Here is an 18,545-nt window from a genome sequence, read left to right as displayed (position 1 = left end):
TGCTTTGCCAGAAACACAGAAAGTAATTTTGAGTTTCTTTGTTCCCAAAATCCAGCCTGGCTCTACAGAACTTGACACATCACACAAGAAATTCATTCTGTGAATTCAATGATTAATTTGTTACATTCTCAAAAGTGGTTCTGAAGCCTGGGACTTCCAAAAAGAACAGTCTAGATACAAAGTAGTGCTGGTGATTTTTTAATCTCAGAAAAATAACTTACCAACTTCTCTTCATGTCCCAGAGTCTTCACTTCTGTCCGAACATTTCACCAAAAGCTGCATCAGTAAATGGACTAAAGCAATACTGTCAAAGTAGGGCTGCTTCTCAGCTGATGCTGTTGCACACTGACACTGACCACACCTGTTGCTTTACAGCTCCATCACCAAGTTTAAACCGGCCCAGAAATCAACTTGCTTGTTCCAAAGGCAAATAGTAGCTATGTTTCTAAAACTCTTCTCACACTGGGCTGTAGAGAAACAGGCACAAAAATCCCTGCCTTCAGGAGATTGCAAAGCATATTCGACTGGGTTGACAATATTTAACTAAACAAAGGTGTTAATTTTCCAAAAATATGTGAATTAAACCACTTAAGTACTGCTACAGTGGAAGCATTCTTCTTCAGATGGCAGATAAGGCATTTTGTTCTCTCATTCATTGCCAGAACTTACCTGATTGTTGCTGTAATTCATCTATTTATGGAAAAGAACATTTGTTTTGTTTTTCCAAATAATTTATTCATGACTTATTGAAGCCATGGTGAACATGCAGAAGCTTCTGCAGCCTGTCTTTTCTCACAGATTTTCACTTTTTTGTTCCTCCAGTAGTTAGCATTTCTGTTTTTATACCACCTGGTGCACAGAGCTTTGCACTACAGACAGAAGAAACTCCTGTGTGTTGGGACTGGGCTTTCTTTCTTCAATATACACTCCCATACTACATGCATATATGCACACGTTTGGATTCATCATTAACAGGCGATTTCCTACTCAAAATCAACGGCACTTTGCATTATCGTTGTTGGGAGAAGAACTGACTGGCTCTTAAAAGGCTGATGACTCATTATGTGAAATCAACTAACTGCAGAGCTACACTGGCAATGCAAGGTGTACTCATTCTGCTGCTGAGGCACTTACCCTGTCTCTCAGAAAAGCACACGACATTGCACTTCTTTATTAAGCATCTCTGTAGCTTACTGTCTTCAATGCACATTAATTCCAACTTAGTCATGAAAGGAGTAACTTCTGAAATTGATTCAGCAAATAAAGTATAACAGAGAAAACCAGAAAGATAACATAATATATGTCTTTGTGAGTACTCACGTATGCACTTAAGAGTACTGAAGTTCATTTAAATAAAACAGATAAAATAATTCCTCATTACCACTCCAATTTTTTTAACACTTTATTGTTGGAGAAATCCATCCTTTTAATCTTCTCTTATAGAAGCAGGCAAATACATCATTTTGAACCACTTAATGCACTGAAGCAAATGTTTGGTTGGAGCAGTGACTGCTGCTATAAATGGCTTTTCCAGAACTCTGTGGGATCTGAAGAATACCTGACAAGATATATTAGTTTGCATTACTATGAAGACATTTATTCCTGTGCACAAATAACCTCTCTTCAGTCCAGGAACTGATAATGTTTAGCAAGTACTGGAGTACAGTGATTCTGGAGAACCGCAGCCAGTCTGTGGGAACCATGGACATGGGGATGTTGGTAGACCTGAATGTGAGCATTAGCCTCTCTGATCCCATATTCTTTCCCTCTTGTACACGGAGCCCTCTCAACTGTTGAGCTCGAGCCTGCAGCTGCCTGCCCAGTATTGTCTGATGTTTCCTCACTTCAGCCTATTACTTCTCTAAGCTCACACAACTTCGCCTTTTCCTTTTCTGAAACGCTTATCCACGTTTGACTGACTTTGCCTTCCATGCCCTTCATACTGTGAATAAAGACTTAAGGCTACATTTTTTCTTTCCCCTTATTGCAACTATCCAACTGTTAATTTGCCCTTTTATCTCTCCTGCACTACCTGAAACTTTATATCTGCATTAGCCTGTCTGCCTAATATCTCACCATCACTCCTTGCATTCGCTGCACTTCTCAGAAATCTCCCTACTTCACCTTTTCAGCCATTATTCTGTGCCTTCTTTCCAACAGCCTTACACATGAACCAGCATCCTGGTTCCTCAAAACCACCTCTTCATCAAATCCACCTCTTTCTGAATTCTTTTCACTGGGTTCCAGTAGCCTTCCAAGCCTCCTCTCACCAAGCTATTGCTCCTTGCACAACCATCCTTCATTTCAATTAATCAATTCCCCTCTCTTCACTGTATATACAGTGAAAACTTGTAAATACCACACAGCCTTATGGATGTAATACCTTTTAATAATTTAAGGGCTTAAATACTAAGGGGAGTTTGGGCTGCATACATTCGATATGAGTAAGAATGAACTTTGAACATAGTGAAGGGAAGCAAAATATAGGAAAATGGTGAAGTAAACATTCACAATAGAAGGAAAAACATATTAATCTCAGCTCTACCTTCAATAACAATTCTTATTTTAGAGGAGAACTGTAAACCGACTGTGAACTATGAACAAGCCTGGTAATAGTATGATTACTCATCAGGATGACACCAGACTTCTTTAGCATGGCAGAAGTTTCCCTAGTCTTTCTCCACTCCAAGGGCTCTGGATGTCTTTAGCAGAAGTTTCCCAAACTTAATCTATACTTGTTGACCACCAGGATCACCACAATTGCAAATCCTTCCTATACATGAAGACTATAATAGAAGAAATTAACTCTGAAGTTGGATATATGACATAAAATACATTTTCCTTACCATAATTACATACATGCCAGAGTTGCTGCCAGTTCTGTAAGCACAGCCTAAAGCTGCTGTGCTCTGAGGCTGAGTTCAGCAGCAAACACTGGAGTTGAGAACAACATAGCTGGAAAAATCTGAGGTACCAATTCTGAACTGGCTGCAAAGGATAGATGATGTGGTGACAGTTACATCAATTGCCTATATGAATATAATTATAAGCACTAGTAAATATATTTTAGTGCACTGTACACATTTTACATCCTATACTATGTTAAATGTAGTCCTGTAGCAACTTCAGTAGGGTTACATAAACGCTGCCTTCTGCACACTAGTCAGAGCCTGAGCCTCAGATCAAACACACACCAAATGTGAGCTTTACATGAGCACTGAGGCAAGCTGCAGTAGAAGAAGAAATTCAGCTCATGCTACATTTAACTTTAATCCCACCTACCTGCATCTACACGTAAGCCACAACTTTCCAAAGTTTCCCATTTCACCTATAAGAACTTATCAAATGGCCAGCATCTGGCAAACAAAAAGGCCAGGCTCCTTCCCAGGGGCACTTAAAAAAATGTATTTTTGGTTAAATGCTGCAAAGCATTGCAGAAGTTGCAGACAACAGAATCACAGCTTTCTCCAATACTGCACGTTTGCACTCAGACTATTTCCCTAATTGCAAACAACAAAGCAAAGCCTGAGTACTTTCCCATCGAGTTGGAGGCATGAGGACAAAACAACAAGCACACACAGCTTTGAGAAGGGAAGTACCTACTTAAAAGTGCTCCATGCACTCTCCTGTGCTCTCTGTTTAATGTGATCACAGCTCTGAGAAAAACACCAAAGGATGTCAGTAGACATCTAGCAGTTGTATCTAATTCAGATTATTAATAATAGCTGAAATACTCTATTTTGCCCAGTTAGGTTTTTATTTAGCTCCAAAAATCCAATGGTTCCAATAGCATGTACGAACGGTAGAAAGTTTGCTGTGCACCAGTTAGTCCCACCCTTGCTGTGCAGCCGGATTCACTTTCCACCTCTCTCTCACTCTGCTTATAATCTGGTTCTCCAACAGTTTTAGTTTTCTGGGACAGGTTGCAAGTAAGAAGTAGTAGATACCTCACAAATGATACTGGAAAAAGCTTATTATTTCAGGTTTTTTAGTCTCAGCATTGACATGCCAAAATGGGATGGATATGTAAGTATTCTTTAGTTATGCTTCTAAATGGAGTTAGTAACTTTTGCAATGAAAACTGTAGATTAGTAGTTGGATGCATGGTCTGTGGCATTCAATGTGTTGCCATACACCGCTGGACACATCTTTTGAAGGAGATTTTAATCAACTCAAAAGACAATATGGCAACTGGCAGCCGCCTTCTTTATTGAAGCAAAGTCACAGCATTTTCATCACTATTCCCCTCTTGAGAAGGGAAGAGTTAAACAAAGGCCCCTGAAATTTACATTACTAACAAGTAAAGGAATGAAGAAAGAGATTACAAGCATATTTCTCTAAAATAAATAATCTACAAAGAGTGCTTTTTCTTTTTAAAAGCAATCTAAAAATGTATAAATTCTACAGTAGGGAGATCAAAAGATATTTTAACAACTTTCAATATTTACAAACAATACAAAACTGCTCACGCCATCAAACGATGCAGAATTCTTCTTACAAGTTAAAACCTTAATTCCTACTAAGAACCAAAAACTCCAGCCAATATTTCAGTTTCAATTAATGGTCTTCTTTACAATTGGAAAACCGTTAAATGTTTTTATTATCTGTAAAATACACAATAAAAACGAACTTCACTAAATTATTAAGGTTAAAAAAAGAAAAGAAATACTGCAGGCAAATCAAAAAGGAAAATAACTGTAACTTATTCTTTGGTAACCAAAAGTTAGCAAGTATTCATATTTCAAGTGATGAAAAGTAATAGCTCTTCCGTTTTGACAAATGGAAGAAAGACTTCTGGCAAAACGTAACTCCCAAGTTTCAATTCTGAAAGATAGGCTTCACCTACAGACCTGTAGTGCAAGTTCTCAAATTCCATTTTAGAATTCAGAAGCTTAACCGTTCCAAACTCTGGCAGTATACTGCTTAATTCCTTTCCCACTTCCCTTGTCTGCTCATATCCTCTGCACATATCCAGTTTTTCCAGTTCTCTAAGGGAATACTCCGGCCAAGGAAGCAGTTCACCTGGAAATGAGTGTTTCCCCAAGTGTATGTGTGTGGCTGCATAGCAGCCAGTGCTGAGTTAGAAAACTTGGCTCCCTTTATCTACGTCAACTTGTGTTCCATTTTCCCTCAGGAAAAAACAAAGTACCCTGGACCAATTCTAACATGGTGACCTACTGGCATTAGCAGGACACACTTCATCTAATGCTGGGACATACCTGGATAAGAAGCCACGTGGCCCCAGCACCAACCCTACTACCTTCCACAGGATCCTCATCCTACCTCTCTGCTTAACAAATGCACTACACTGCACTAACAATACTTTTCAAGCAGATGTCCATCTTATACCACAGAAGCCTTCCTCTTCCTCTTTAGCAGGCTTACTTTTAAATTTTACTTGCACAATTGCAGTCTCAAGAAAAAGAAAAACTTCACACCCCTACAGGCTCTGAGAAAACTCCCCTACTCCCGCCCCCAAGAGGACTTCTAAGGCTTCACACAACAGTTTCAGCTGTTAATTTCTTTAAGCCACAGACCACTCATTCAAAGCAAGTCCTCCCCACCCCACCCCAACCATGCAGAACTACCGTTGCTTCAGCATTTAAACACACACATGCAGTTCATGGAGTAAATGCTCAGCGAAGTAAACTTGTCCTGATCTGGGCTTTCTTCTGGAATCTAGTCCTTTGTCATTTTCTAGACTAATATCCAACGCCATCTGTCACTGCCTCTTAACTTTCTTCAGCTGAAGGACTTAGGTACTTCCTCGAAGTACCCGGCTGAGTCATTAAGTCCAGATGAGTTGGATCCAAGGTCTCCTTGCAGTCTGGCTCCTCAGAATACGAAAAGTCACTCATGTCTATTTCATCACTGTTAAATACATCAAGCTGCCTCTCTTGCTGCTCATCCAAAGTCCTTTGGGCCCTGCTCTCTGACTGCTCCACCACTTCCCCATCTCCTTCGCTAATCACAGTCATGGGGCTGCTCTGGATGCGGTTGCGAACATTGTACTTGCTGCTGGCAGCAGAGGGTGGTGTTCGTGATCGGCCGTACCTAGTGCTGGAGAGGGACATGCTCCTCGGCATCAGGCCTTCACTCTTGGCCCACTCCTCTTGGGCCCGTTTGCTCTTGCTGGGTGAGCAGCTGGCAGGGCTGTCGGAAAGGTCAGGAGAGGCATCCGCCTTGGCTCGATGGAACCGTGGATCCGTGTGCTTCAACATCTCTGCTGCTGACATGCGGGAACTGGTGTCACAGCGACTCCCTTTCTTCAGCAGCAGGGCTTTGAAGTTGTCGTTGCTGGTGCTGCTCTTGCGAACGCTTCTCTGAATAGATCCTGCCTGTTTGAGGGTAGATAAGGTTGGGGAAGCACCAGTGGGTGTTACGGGGGGTGAAGGAGAATGGTTGCGGGTACGATCGTCCTCAGAATCTTTACGGCCAAGGACTTTCCTTTTGGATCTGAGTTTGAAAAACAAACAAGAAAAACAAAACAAAAACATGAAATTTTTTACCACTCCTAATTAAACTCGGCTTAGAGGGATGACAATGAATTAAGCTACAGGCGAGAGAGGGAAAGGGGAGAAGTAATCTAAATCTAAAATATGAGGAAGAACACCACCAAAACTGCATCGCCTTTAATGCAAGTATGGGAGGTAAAGCTACATTTATTATTCTTTTTCTGCAAATCTGCAACAATGAAACTATAGAAGTCTGATGTCTAAACACTGAATCTGTTTAGCAAATTAGGCTTTTTGGAGTCAGTACCGAAACTGCTAAGATTAATTAATTATGAAGATAATCCTCAATGTGATTTCTCTTGATTAAAAATATGCCATCAAATATCTTGGGCTTTTTTTGTGGGGATTTTTTTTTTTTTTTTGTGGGTTGTTGTGGGGTTTGTTTTGCTTTGTTTTTGCTTTTTGTTGTTGTTGGCCTGTTTTGCTGTTTCATTTATCTTCCCTGGAGAACTGGCAGTGTAGTTCAGTGCACCTGCCTTTACAAAAAGATGTTGCAATGCCTTATTCCTACAGATAAGGTCAAATAAACAAAGCAGATCCTAACTATCCATCCATAAACCCAAACATGAAGAGTGAAAACTGAGCCTTCCAGTTTCTAAATAAGATACACAGAAAAAAAATTACAGTCCTGTTGGTGCTTTACCAACTTTTTGATTAAATGAAGAAGAGGTGAAGTTCCTGACTGAATTTTATTTTCCCAAATGAAGGTGGCCCAGTGGTTTTAGTTTAATGAAAACAAAAGTAACAAAAATAAAATTAAGAAACAATCATAGAACTGGAAATAAGTGGAAACTGGAGTTCTATTTCCACATTTTTCCATAGTTAGAATAATATCTTAAAGAAAGGAATGTATTACATGCCTCCTATCTGTACTAATGCTGCTTATCTGTAGTAATGCTGCTTATTTTTATGTTTATTCTCTCTCTTGTAGACTAAACAAGAATAAGTTAAAAAAGATTGAATAAATGCTATTTTTACCCATACTTTTTTGCCAAAAATTTAAAGCAAGTTAGCAGACTTGATACAAAAACAAGATTGTCATGCTATAATTCCATATTAATTTTTATCCAGCATATTCAATGCTGACTGTTCCCCTGGTGAAACGAGTTCCTACTTCATGTGATTTTTAGCCATACTTTCTCTTAAAGAGTTTGAGGTTTTGCCAAGGCAAGCTCAAATGTCTTTATGCATTGCAGCTTACTGAGAGAAAAGTACAAAACAAAGGAACAGAATCCATCAGCTAAGTGGGTGGCAGCAACAGTCATTGCCATGAACTGCCAAGACTTAGGAAGCATTCTGTTTCTCTAAGAGGTGAAGTTCACAAATAGATCACTTGTGGTACTTCCCACAGGCAACTACAACAGCTGCAATTTTCAGCTGCCACCCCTGCCACCACTTTTCTTTCTGAAAGAAGAGTGTAAAACTGACATGCTCAGGCTGAAAGGACAACAGAAGATAACATAAGGATAGAACTGTTATTTTGGTAGTGGCAAACATTAGCATATTGCATGGATTTAACCGTGTGTCAGTACCACAGGTAGCAAGTGGATTTGTTGCTTGGATGCTCTGTAAAGCTGTGTGTGAACGTATACTTGTGTTACATGGCACAGACTTCCCTTCAGTAGGATTCTGGCTGCCTATGGGTATCTTTAAACACTCCAGAACTGAGGTTGTGTTGCTGCCAAAAATTAAATTAAATTCCAAAGAAATATAGAGCAAAACTCAATTTCAAAGATCTGCGGGGAAAAAATTGGTTATTCTGACTTGAAGTAACTCAACAACACAGTGAATGCAGAGCGGAATGGTCAGTTTGCTGTCCCCACCTAAGCAATTTTTCTCAGCATGTATAAATTATGGCAGACTTAAAATTAAGAACCAAATTTGGTTTTGGTGGCTTTTCAGACATAGATAGGAGACGTATTTGAACAAAACTGTTTCTTAAACTTAGATTTTTCTTCCTACCTTTGACGTACATACAACTAAATTTCTTGTCCTACTCCAAAGCACACATTCAGGAGTGCCAATTACTGAAATGAGACCTTTTAGAAATAAGGTGGAGAGGGAACATTTTTCAACCAAGAAGGGTAGTGGTTCAAGTCTAAAGCCAACAAAAGCAAGGTCTTTACAACAAATGTGTCAAGCAGTTTCAACTAAGTCACATCCAGTTCCATTGTCCATTTCCCCATAAAATCAGGAATTCCAAGTATGTGCACACACACACACACAGATCCACTCTCTATCTGCATACATAATGGAAAAGATCAGTGGCCAGAACACTTCATTCTAAAAACAGACATGTCGCAGTCCTAGTGAACGCCATGCAGCATGATTGCAACAAGCCATTTTTAGAACAGCTCCACAAGGCCAAATCCTAAGAGATAACAGTAAGTTATAAAAGGTCAGTATTATACATATGTAAACTTTATGTAATATTATATATACGTAATTTTGGTAACATTTCCTAAATCCCAGCTGCGTTCTCACAAAAAGACTTTTTCCATCCCTTACTATTCCTGATGCAGAAGTCATGCACATATGTGCAAACTGACTAGAAACACAGCTAAACATATATGGATTCCACTGAGCACTTCTGCGACCAAGAGAATGGCCCCTCCAGATTTTGAAGTAAAAGAAAGAGCCACAAGATGGCACTACCACTACACTCATTCTACTCTAAATGCAAGCTCAGTAGTTCAGAGAGCGGTAACGGTCTTCTGTGTGTACTGTTTAAATGGTGCACACGTTTCATTTTGTATTTTGTAGCTTTTTTTTTTTTCCAAGCCTAACGAGAACAGCACAGGAAATGAGTTGCCTATTTTGTTTTTAAGGGAAATGAATAATGACATTAATAAGAGCCAGTTTTGCACATTTCATTCATGAACCAGTTTGACACAAAACACCCGACTTCAGGCTGGATTATGGCAAACTATAATCCAGCGTTTGCCATATGTTTTGCCATATGACTGACATGTTGTGTTACTTGCCAGTTTCAGCCACGCTTGCCATGAAGCATTAGCGTTGAGCCTCTGTCCCAAACTGCACCATATAAGCAGCGGAGAGTAAAAAGAGATGGAGAACAAGAATGAAAACAAAAAGCTACACAGAAAAAGCAACAGTAGAGTTAATATGGCAGGTTGAGAACAGTACAATAAATATTAGATGTAACTTGATATTTAAAGGGCAGGATATTCATTATGCAATCTGTATTGATTTAATCAGGTAGCTTTTAGTTCAGAATAGATCAAATACATTTGTAAAGCAATAAAACACAAGCTCTTTTCCATACGTTTTTTGTCTACAGTCTTAGTAGAAAGCCGATAAATATGTGCTTTCAGTTAAAGCAATGCCATGTAATGGGGTGTTTTAGTAAAACAACGTCAATTAATTTTTGAGAGAAATAATGGACCAGACAGTATGGAATGGGCAATTTCTGCAGTACCTGTGAATGGCTGCGAAAAGATCCTCAGTAGTCCTCGGTCTCGCTGGTGTTGCCACTCCGTCCGTCTCTTCCCCATAATTATTGCTTGGCAGGAATGAACTACTTGCTGTTTCTGATTCAAACACCTCGGCTGCACAGAAATAATGAACAATATTGTCAGTCTGCCTTGGGAACCAACTGGTTTATAATCTTGAAACCACCCTTCTTTGCTTCAGAAATTGCACTGCATGAAATGCCTTTGCTTGTACAGACACACGCAGAATACAATACTGAAAGAGTATTTTTATCATTTGCATTAAAATGCAAACAAAATTAACAAAGCTAACCATTTCTTCATAGGATGTTTTATTGCTAGCACAGTTAAATAAAGCATCCTTTTTATTTCCCTGTCTGCAATAGGGAGAAGACAGAATAGAATTGGAACAAGTATTAATCCTGCAACTTCCCTTAGGCTTTCAGCTCTAACTATTGCAAGAGCTCCTTGTCTCTACAGAAGACTAGATGAATGCTACAACAGCTATCCTCACTCCCCATCTTCTTTAGCACAGTTATTGTTACGTCGGAAGAAGAGTCAGAGAAAGCAGACTCACCACTTTCGTTCTCCTGAGACAGGTGTACTTCAGTATTACTGCCACTGTCTTGGCTGCTGCCTGAGCTGCTTCCTTCATCAAAAGCCGATTGCTCCTCTTGCCTGGGCTCCTCTTGAACTGGTGATGCAGCGGGCTGTACCACAAAGGCACCAGCTCCCACTGCTTCAGAGAAGGTGACTCCGGCAGCTCCTCCCTCAGGAACCAGGCTGCCAGAGTCCATCTTGCTGGAGCTGAGTCCATCTGTAAGGCAATTTCTCGCCTCCTCGCAGTGTGTAAGTACAGCGTCTCTCTTAGTCGGGCTTGATGTGCATCTGACAGTATCACTCACTTCAGCTATTTTCTCCACTGTGAGATCTAACTGTGGAGGTGGTACAACGAGGAACAGTTTGGGTTTCTTTGAAATGGGAGGTGGCTTCTTGTTTGGCAAAACGACCTGAGTCTTGTCTGGAGATGCTGGTGACCCCTGCAGTGGCATGCCAGAATGGAAGTCTTCACTCCGCACTGGGGACCTAGGTGTGGCTTCTGGAGCTGACCCTAGGGAATCCGGTTCCAAAGACTTGTTTAGACCTGTGGTAACTGCAGAATTTTGATCGCTCTCAAGCTTGGGCATGTTGTCAGAGAGCATCAGAGGAGAAGTCTGAGCCAGTGTTTGAGGTGAGTTTTTAAATGAATTGCCATGAATCTTCATCTCCTCTTCACCTAAGCTGTTACTGAGTCTTAGTGAGAGTGATGGCCTTAGGGAAGACTGCGATGATGAACTTACAACACCCTTTTCCTGAGAAATGGTTTCAGAAGCAGATTCAGGTGACGAGTCCCCTTCTGTTGCTTTTTTGATAGACCTCAGCTGCACCATTTGCAATGCTTTGGTGGTTACTAAGGGCATCACAGGTCTTGATGCATCTTGCTTGCTGAATGGCTGTTTCACAGCATTGTAGCAAGAATCTTCCTGATCGTATTTCTTAAATGAATACTGCGGGCATATCATTGCACCTTTTGTCAGTTTGGGATCAAGAGGTGGTGCTGGTGGTGGGACAACTAAAGGGAAAATAGGAGGAGGAGGAACAGGGGAGGAGTATGAACTGATGGAAGCTTCTTGGGGTAACCACTGGACACTGTGAGCAAAGGAAGAATTTACGTCGGCTTCTGGTGGAGGGGGGGGAAATGTGGGAGAAGCTGGCAATGGTGATAGATCCACAGCTTCTGCTGGAGGAGGAGGAGGGGAAGAGGGAGGAGAGAGCTCAAGGCAGTGTGGAGGAGGTGCTGGAAGAGGAGGTGGAGGAGGAGGTGCACCAGAATCTGGAGGAGAACTTGGGGGTTCCAATTTCTTCACACTCACACTCCCTTCAGTAGAAGTATTTGAAGAAAGAGAAGTGGAGGATGAAGAAATGGAGACTGAAGACAGAAGAGAAGATTTCCTTTCAGGCACTTTAGGTTTCAGCTTGGATTTCCCATTTCCTGATGACGCAGATTTTAGAAACACAGGCACTGGAGTAAGTGCAGTGGGTGTATTGGATTGGCTGGAATACCCACTGGATGGTGATGTGACTCGGTGGGACTTCTCTGGAGAAGTGCTCTTTGGTTTGGCCAGTCCAGTGGGCACTTGTGGCACAGAAGCCCTTGAGCCATCACTGAAGTGGCTGATGCTGTAATCACTGAGAGCAGAAGAGGTACTGGCAGAATGGGTCACTGGAGACTTCATCTGGTCATCTGCCACTGCACCATAGTCACTGTAGTAACCCCACTGGTCAGCATACTCCGACTTGATGCTGCTTGTTTCACTCTGAGAGGGAGTGACTGTGCAAATGGAGTACAGGTTTGGGGCAGTAGTGGACATCATGCTGCTGCTTGCACTGACTGAGCTTTGGCTGCGAGAGCGCAACACCCAGGGATCTTCATAGTCACTGCAGGGGCTCTGGGAAGGGGAGCTGCCATTTTTGCACTTGAGATTCAACTGAAGAGAATGCTGGAGGGTGGCAATGAGGGTTTCATCAAGTACCTGTCCATTGGACTGAGCTTTCTTCTTGGGTACCCTTCTGAGTGAGTCTGTTCTAGATGGTGGTAAAGGCGGCTTCTTTGCCTTCTTTAGAGAGATGTTTCTTGCAAGGGATTTTTCACCTTGGCCTGGCTGGTCATCTTGATGTTTCTTCTCCTTTGCCTCAAAGACATTAATCACACTGTCTCTGGGATTCCCAAAACCATTAGTACTATAGCATGGCATGTCTGACTTCAGTCCAGAGTCCATGCTCATAGAACTGTAATAACCATCATGGTCTACAGAATACAGAGAAGTGGAATCTTCTTTGACTGACGTCCTCTCCAGGCTGCTGCTGCTAAGGTTGCTGCCAGGAGTGGCACAGCCTGGTGTGGTACAAGCTACCTTGCATGATGCAGTCTCACTATTTTCTGCAGACTTGTATAGCCAGTGCTCTGAGCTGCTCACTGCACCTTGCATTCGCTCCCCTGAGTAGCTAGATTCACTCCTACCATCACTGTCCTGGGACTGGTTTGGTAAAGCAAGATTGCTTCTACAGCTGTAGTTCACACTCTGAGAACCAGCCTCTACGTTTCCAGGAGTGCTCAGAGAGACAGCAGAGTCACCAAGAGAAAGAAACATGACAGTATTAGATGGGATAGTATCTGAAGTCTGTGAGTGACGTGTGGAGCTACTCTCACTCCAGTTACCACTTGAAGAATGGTGATCTTCTTTCCCACTTATTGCATTGTTGGCAACAGGATTGTCTCTTGGCTTTGCGTACACAGTAGAACTGCTCATTTTGTTATCCAGCGATCCAGTGCTCTGGGCAGTGTGAATAGCAATAACTTCTGAGGAGGATGACAGTGTTGCATTGGGTATGACGCTTGTTGAGTAGGTGGCATGAGGAGAGACTACACATGCTGGGCTAGTAGACTTTTCGCTGTCATAACTTCTTACCTCTTGAGACTTTGGCCTCGAAAGAGTTCCTGTTGTGGCATTATTTCTCAGATGCACAACATCATCATCCACTTGCAGTTTACTTATCTGGTGGGGCAAAGTGCCAGCAATGTCTTCTGTCTGTCTGGAGATGCTCTGGGTCTGTTCTAAGGACTGCAGAGACACTCTTGCACCAGCCCGAGGCAAGCTGTGAAAACCTATGTCACTATTCTGGCGAGAAGCAAATATAACTGCAGCAGAATCACTCATCACAGACATGTTTCCAGATGAGCTGGAGAACTGAGACATCTGAGCTGCAATGCCTTGTCCTTTCTGTGCTCGTATTCTTCTCATTGAAGGAGGCACAACTTTAACTTCTTCAGTTTGGCAGCTGGTGTCCTTGGTTTCAGACCGCTGCATAGCAGAGCGATAGCTGTCTAGTCGCCCTAGTGTGGAACTGTGATCTGGGACATACATCGAGTGCCCTCGGAAATCACTTTGGCCAGTGCCAACTGCTGGAGTCAAAATAAAATAATTATTCCTTGAAGCACAAATTCACATTTATGTTCTTAGTGATTTAAAAAAAAAAGAAGAAAAAAAACCCAGCAATCTGCTTGCTCCCCAATCTCTTGAAGGCTGTGCCTTCTGAAGAAGAATCTGCAACAACGGATTTTGCACAGCTATTTTCTGCATTTCTCTTCCCTTCTTCTTTATTACTGGGAACCTTCTGCTTACAGAACCGTCTGCATTCGCACAGCACATTCGACACATGAAATCCTCTCTTTATGACATGGTAATAATTTCCATAGTAATCAGTTGTGTCAGAAACCAAGTAGCACTGTTTGACTTCCAGGAGGCAAAGCAGCAGGAACAGACAAAAGCCTGAGAAATGTGAAGTGTGCTTTCATGCTAATGCCTCATGCAATAAAGAAAAGGGGAAGGAAATCTGAAAACTAATGTGAATAATCAAATCTGCCTTTTAAAAGCATTACGCTTCAGAAAAACCACTTAGCAGACAGGGAGAGCTATCCATGCCATTCTACAAAGAGGCTAACACACTGAAACATGTATTGTTTTACCACAAATAATGTGTCTGATTTAGCAACGTTGATAAAAAAAAACACTGCCATTAAATAACACTTCTCCACATGACTGCTTTCTATTTATCATAAAGAAAAATCTCCAGTACTTGTAACTGTCCCAGTCTCGGCACCATCAGAAAACCAAAAATAACTGTACTTTATTTAATGATGTAATAATCACATATTGGCATAAACAAACCGAGGACAATGGAAAGAAAAGAAAAAAAAAAAAAAAGCTTTAATTCAAGATACAATTATTCCTGGGTCAGCAGAAAGAATCCTCAGGTTCTTTTAAATTTACATTTGTGTTGGTACCTTTTAAAATCAGGAATCAGAGAACAGCTTTAAAATCAGTCTGCATAAAGCTCTTGCTTCCCAATTCAGTTGCACTACTTTATAAATAGCAAACACAAGAGGCAGCCATACTGCTGGAGATGCTTGTAAGGATATGTTCCCTGCATATGTCACTGCAGGGAAAACTGGTTATTTCAAATCTCTGCCTTAATGCTACTCTCAGAAGCAATGTAGTAGCATACTCAACAGGACTGCACTCCTTTCGTATTTACTATACAGAACTGGATCAGGAGGATAGGTATTCCTATCATGCAGCTTTAAACACTACTTAAAAGACATTTAATTATCCTTATTCTAGCCAGGCACAAGAGGCATTTAGGATAAGGAAAAGAGGGCTCTGGAAAGACTGCAATGAAAGAAGCACACACAAAAAGATTGTTTACTTCTTTTCCCTAGGCACATAAGAAGTCTCTTAGCAGCTTGAAGCCCATTTAGTTTGCTTTGTGTAGGTTTCTCTTGCTCTCATGAAAATGTAGCCTCTTTCTGCTTCTTGTAGAGATTTAGAGCAAAGCTAGATACTCAGATGCTGGCAAACGTCTTGGATAATCTAATATGAGATACTGTCAGAACAGATGGACTACTGCAGCCAATCAAAATAGGTATTTGCATATTCTGTACAGTCATTAAGAACTGCACAGTAAGAAAAATAATTTATTTTTGCTTTCCATCTTTTTTTTTCTTTTTTTTTTAAGTATCAGTGTCTCCCTTGGGTTAAGAGAGAGGAAACCATCAAAGCAGACATTACGCATGTCTAATTTTGATATGCATACATAGGAGCTGTGACATCCTCAATGACAACTGTTAGCCAATGAGTAACATCTGGTGATAAACAATTGCGTACTAAGTTACATAAATAACCACAAAGGTGGGGTACTTTTCCTCCTGTGTACCTAATAAATACTGACCTGAGGCCGAGAGAACCTCATTTCAGCACATCATCTATTTGTATTCACAAGGGAAGCTAAAAGCAGTCCACTTCACAAGCAGCTTAACATACATGGATACCTTATGCTTGTTTAAAAAGTTACTGCTATGGAAGGCAACTGGCAAAGCAGGACAACACTGAACTTGCAAAACTCCTCCTTCTTTCTTCCAAACCCAATTTTAGAATGCACTATTGGGACATACTGTTGATTGCAAATATGAATTATACTTTAAAACGTGTGAAATACGAGATTAAACACGGTGTTATATCTAAAACCCCTATGCTACTAAATAAGAGACCAAAGTCTCCTCATGCCAATCCAAGCCAAGCTTTGTTCCCATATGCATGACTATACCCACACTCCTGCTGTGCCTGAGCAGCTTGCTAATGAGGAAGCAACATGAGCGAGCGCAGGATGCTGCTGAGCACCAGTCCTTACCCTGTGCTTAATACCGGCATAGATGTAGCCTGGGTCCAGTCTAATGCAAGCATGGAAACATAAATTGCCTCAACAGCACAAAAACTTGACAACCCTGGTTGCCAAGAGAGGGCAAAAGAGCCCAGAGGTACAAACTACAGGCCAGATCCTGTCATTATTTGGATGTGTTTAGGGAAGGGGCTTTTCATGGTTGGCACTATTTTACTTTACAGTAACTAGAAAGTAAGTTGTTTTTGTTTGTTTGTTTTCCAAAAATTCTTGAAATCAAACTGCCTTTGGTGGCACTGCAGTTAGAAGACAGACAAACCAATTACATGAAGCAGCTCACTCTCTTAACTCAATATTACATCAAAATTGCTACCTTTATGACTAAGTAACACAGAAGTTACCAGATTTCCATAACACCAAAGTGCTGGAATTCACTCAGAGCTTTTAAAAAAATATAATCCACAAAGCCATCTAGTTGGAACAGACAGCAACAACAAACAAACAAACAAAACCCTGCAGAAACAGACATCAGGATGCAGATGCTAAACACGACAAAGTCAGAACTGGCTGCAAGACGGTAGTGTATGGGAACTGCTGAGTCGTGGCCTGAACCCCTGATTGAACACCCAGAGAAAAGACCTTGGAAGCACAGGTGAAGGCAATTCAAGAACCTGGCTTCACCCCTTAGTATCCCATTTTAAGGATGGACTGCAATGATGAAGGATCTCTTGCTAGAGATCCCTCATGTGTGGAGTCTTCCTGTGAGCCTTGATTTTCAGATACAGGTGAACATCCTTTGTTTCCGTAACACCTTCTCATTATATATATCTAAGACTGGTCCTTGCTGCCTTTGTAGGCGGTATGATAAATATGGCTGAAAACTGTTAATGTACTACTTGTCTGCATTTTATCTTGTGTCCATTAGCACTGCAGTCAGCACTATGTCCATCATAGGAGACCTAAATCTAGATTCCTTTCTTCTTCCTGCTATACTGAAAATGTTGAAGTAATATCTCAAGTGTAAATGCTCTTCCCTAACACATGTTCAATATAGAGCCTGGCAGCAAACAAAGGGCATCCAGTATCTAGAATAAGCAAAGCATACAATATATTTAACTTCTCTTGCATGAGAACACAGAGAAGAGGTTCAAATGCATACCACAACTCCAAGCACTCGATTCAAAATAGGGAAAATTGGTGCAACCTGCATGTGCCTGACTGGTGGTAAATGGATATGATAGGGACTGAGACCAATTGTACAAACTCAATGGAAAAAAGAACAGGCCTACATGTAATCCCCAGGGGTGGGTACAGCTAAGGAAGGCTCCCTGTGACTCTAGCAGACCTAGTGGCATCAGCAGCTTGCTACAGCAGAAAGGTCCTGTGCATTGAAAGGAGGAGAAAACTGAGGATTTGAGAGGTTAAAGTGGGTGCTGGTATCACAGTTTGTATCACTTGTTTCAACTAGTATATAGAAGCAATTCCTCTTCCCAGACTACTTCTGACTAATCATTTCTACTACACGCATTTGTCTTTTGTGCCACAGGCACATTCCTAGATTTGTTCCTTTCTTCTCATGCCCCACCTTGCAATCTTCCAGACTGGCCAAGTTACTATTCAGGCACCACTACTTCACAGAATCATAGGGTTGGAAGGGACATCAAGGATCATGAATCTCCAACCCCCCTTCCACAGGGCAGGGCCACCAACCTCCCCATTTAATACCAGACCAGGCTGCCCAGGGCCCCATCCAATCTGGCTTTGAACACCTCCAGGGACGGGGCATCCAAACCTCTCTGGGCAGCCTGTTCCAGTACCTCACCGCTCTCTCTGTAAAGAACTTCCCCCTGACATCCAACTTAATCTTCCCTCCCCCAACTTAAAACCATTTCCCTTATCTTGCAGTTATCAACCCTTTCAAAGAGTTGATTCCCCTCCTGTTTGTAGGCTCCCTTTAGGTACTGAAAGGCTGCAATCAGGTCACCCCTCGGCCTTCTTTTTCTCCAAACTGAACAAGCCCAGCTCCCCCAGCCTATCTTCACAGGGGAGGTGCTCCAGTCCTCTGATCACCTTTGTGGCTCTCCTCTGGACTCTCTCTAACAGCTCTTTGTCTTTCTTGTACTGGGGGCTCCAGACCTGGACACAGTATTCTAGATGGGGCTTCACAAGAGCAAAGTGGAGAGGGACAATCACCTCCTGTCCCTGCTGGCCACCCCTCTTCTGATGGAGTCCAGGATACCATTTGCTCTCCAAGCTGCAAGAGCACACTGCTGGACTGCTGGCTCATGTTAAGCTTTTCATC

The 18,545-nt window shown here is 41.7% G+C and overlaps 1 protein-coding gene across 13 annotated transcripts in view; it reads right to left on the bottom strand.

The window, feature by feature from the left end:
• Positions 1-4,185: 4,185 nt before the first annotated feature.
• Positions 4,186-18,545, bottom strand: part of NHSL1 (NHS like 1) — a 162,150-nt gene continuing 147,790 nt past the window's right edge. For 11 of the 13 annotated variants that reach the window (XM_085217187.1, XM_085217186.1, XM_085217188.1 and 8 more), the window contains 3 exons: positions 10,545-13,970; positions 9,955-10,084; positions 4,186-6,456 (listed from right to left, as the gene is read on the bottom strand). In XM_085217187.1, the coding sequence (XP_085073313.1) occupies positions 5,733-6,456; positions 9,955-10,084; positions 10,545-13,970 (4,280 nt within the window). In that variant the 3' untranslated portion in view covers positions 4,186-5,732. The remainder of the gene's footprint in view (positions 6,457-9,954; positions 10,085-10,544; positions 13,971-18,545) is intronic. The other 2 variants (XM_085217185.1, XM_085217189.1) reach the window with 1 other exon arrangement.

The sequence above is a fragment of the Meleagris gallopavo genome, chromosome 2, assembly GCF_905368555.1.
Source record: "Meleagris gallopavo chromosome 2, MGAL_WU_HG_1.1, whole genome shotgun sequence".
Lineage (NCBI taxonomy): Eukaryota > Metazoa > Chordata > Aves > Galliformes > Phasianidae > Meleagris > Meleagris gallopavo.
This window is presented reverse-complemented; position numbering and strand designations above follow the sequence as displayed.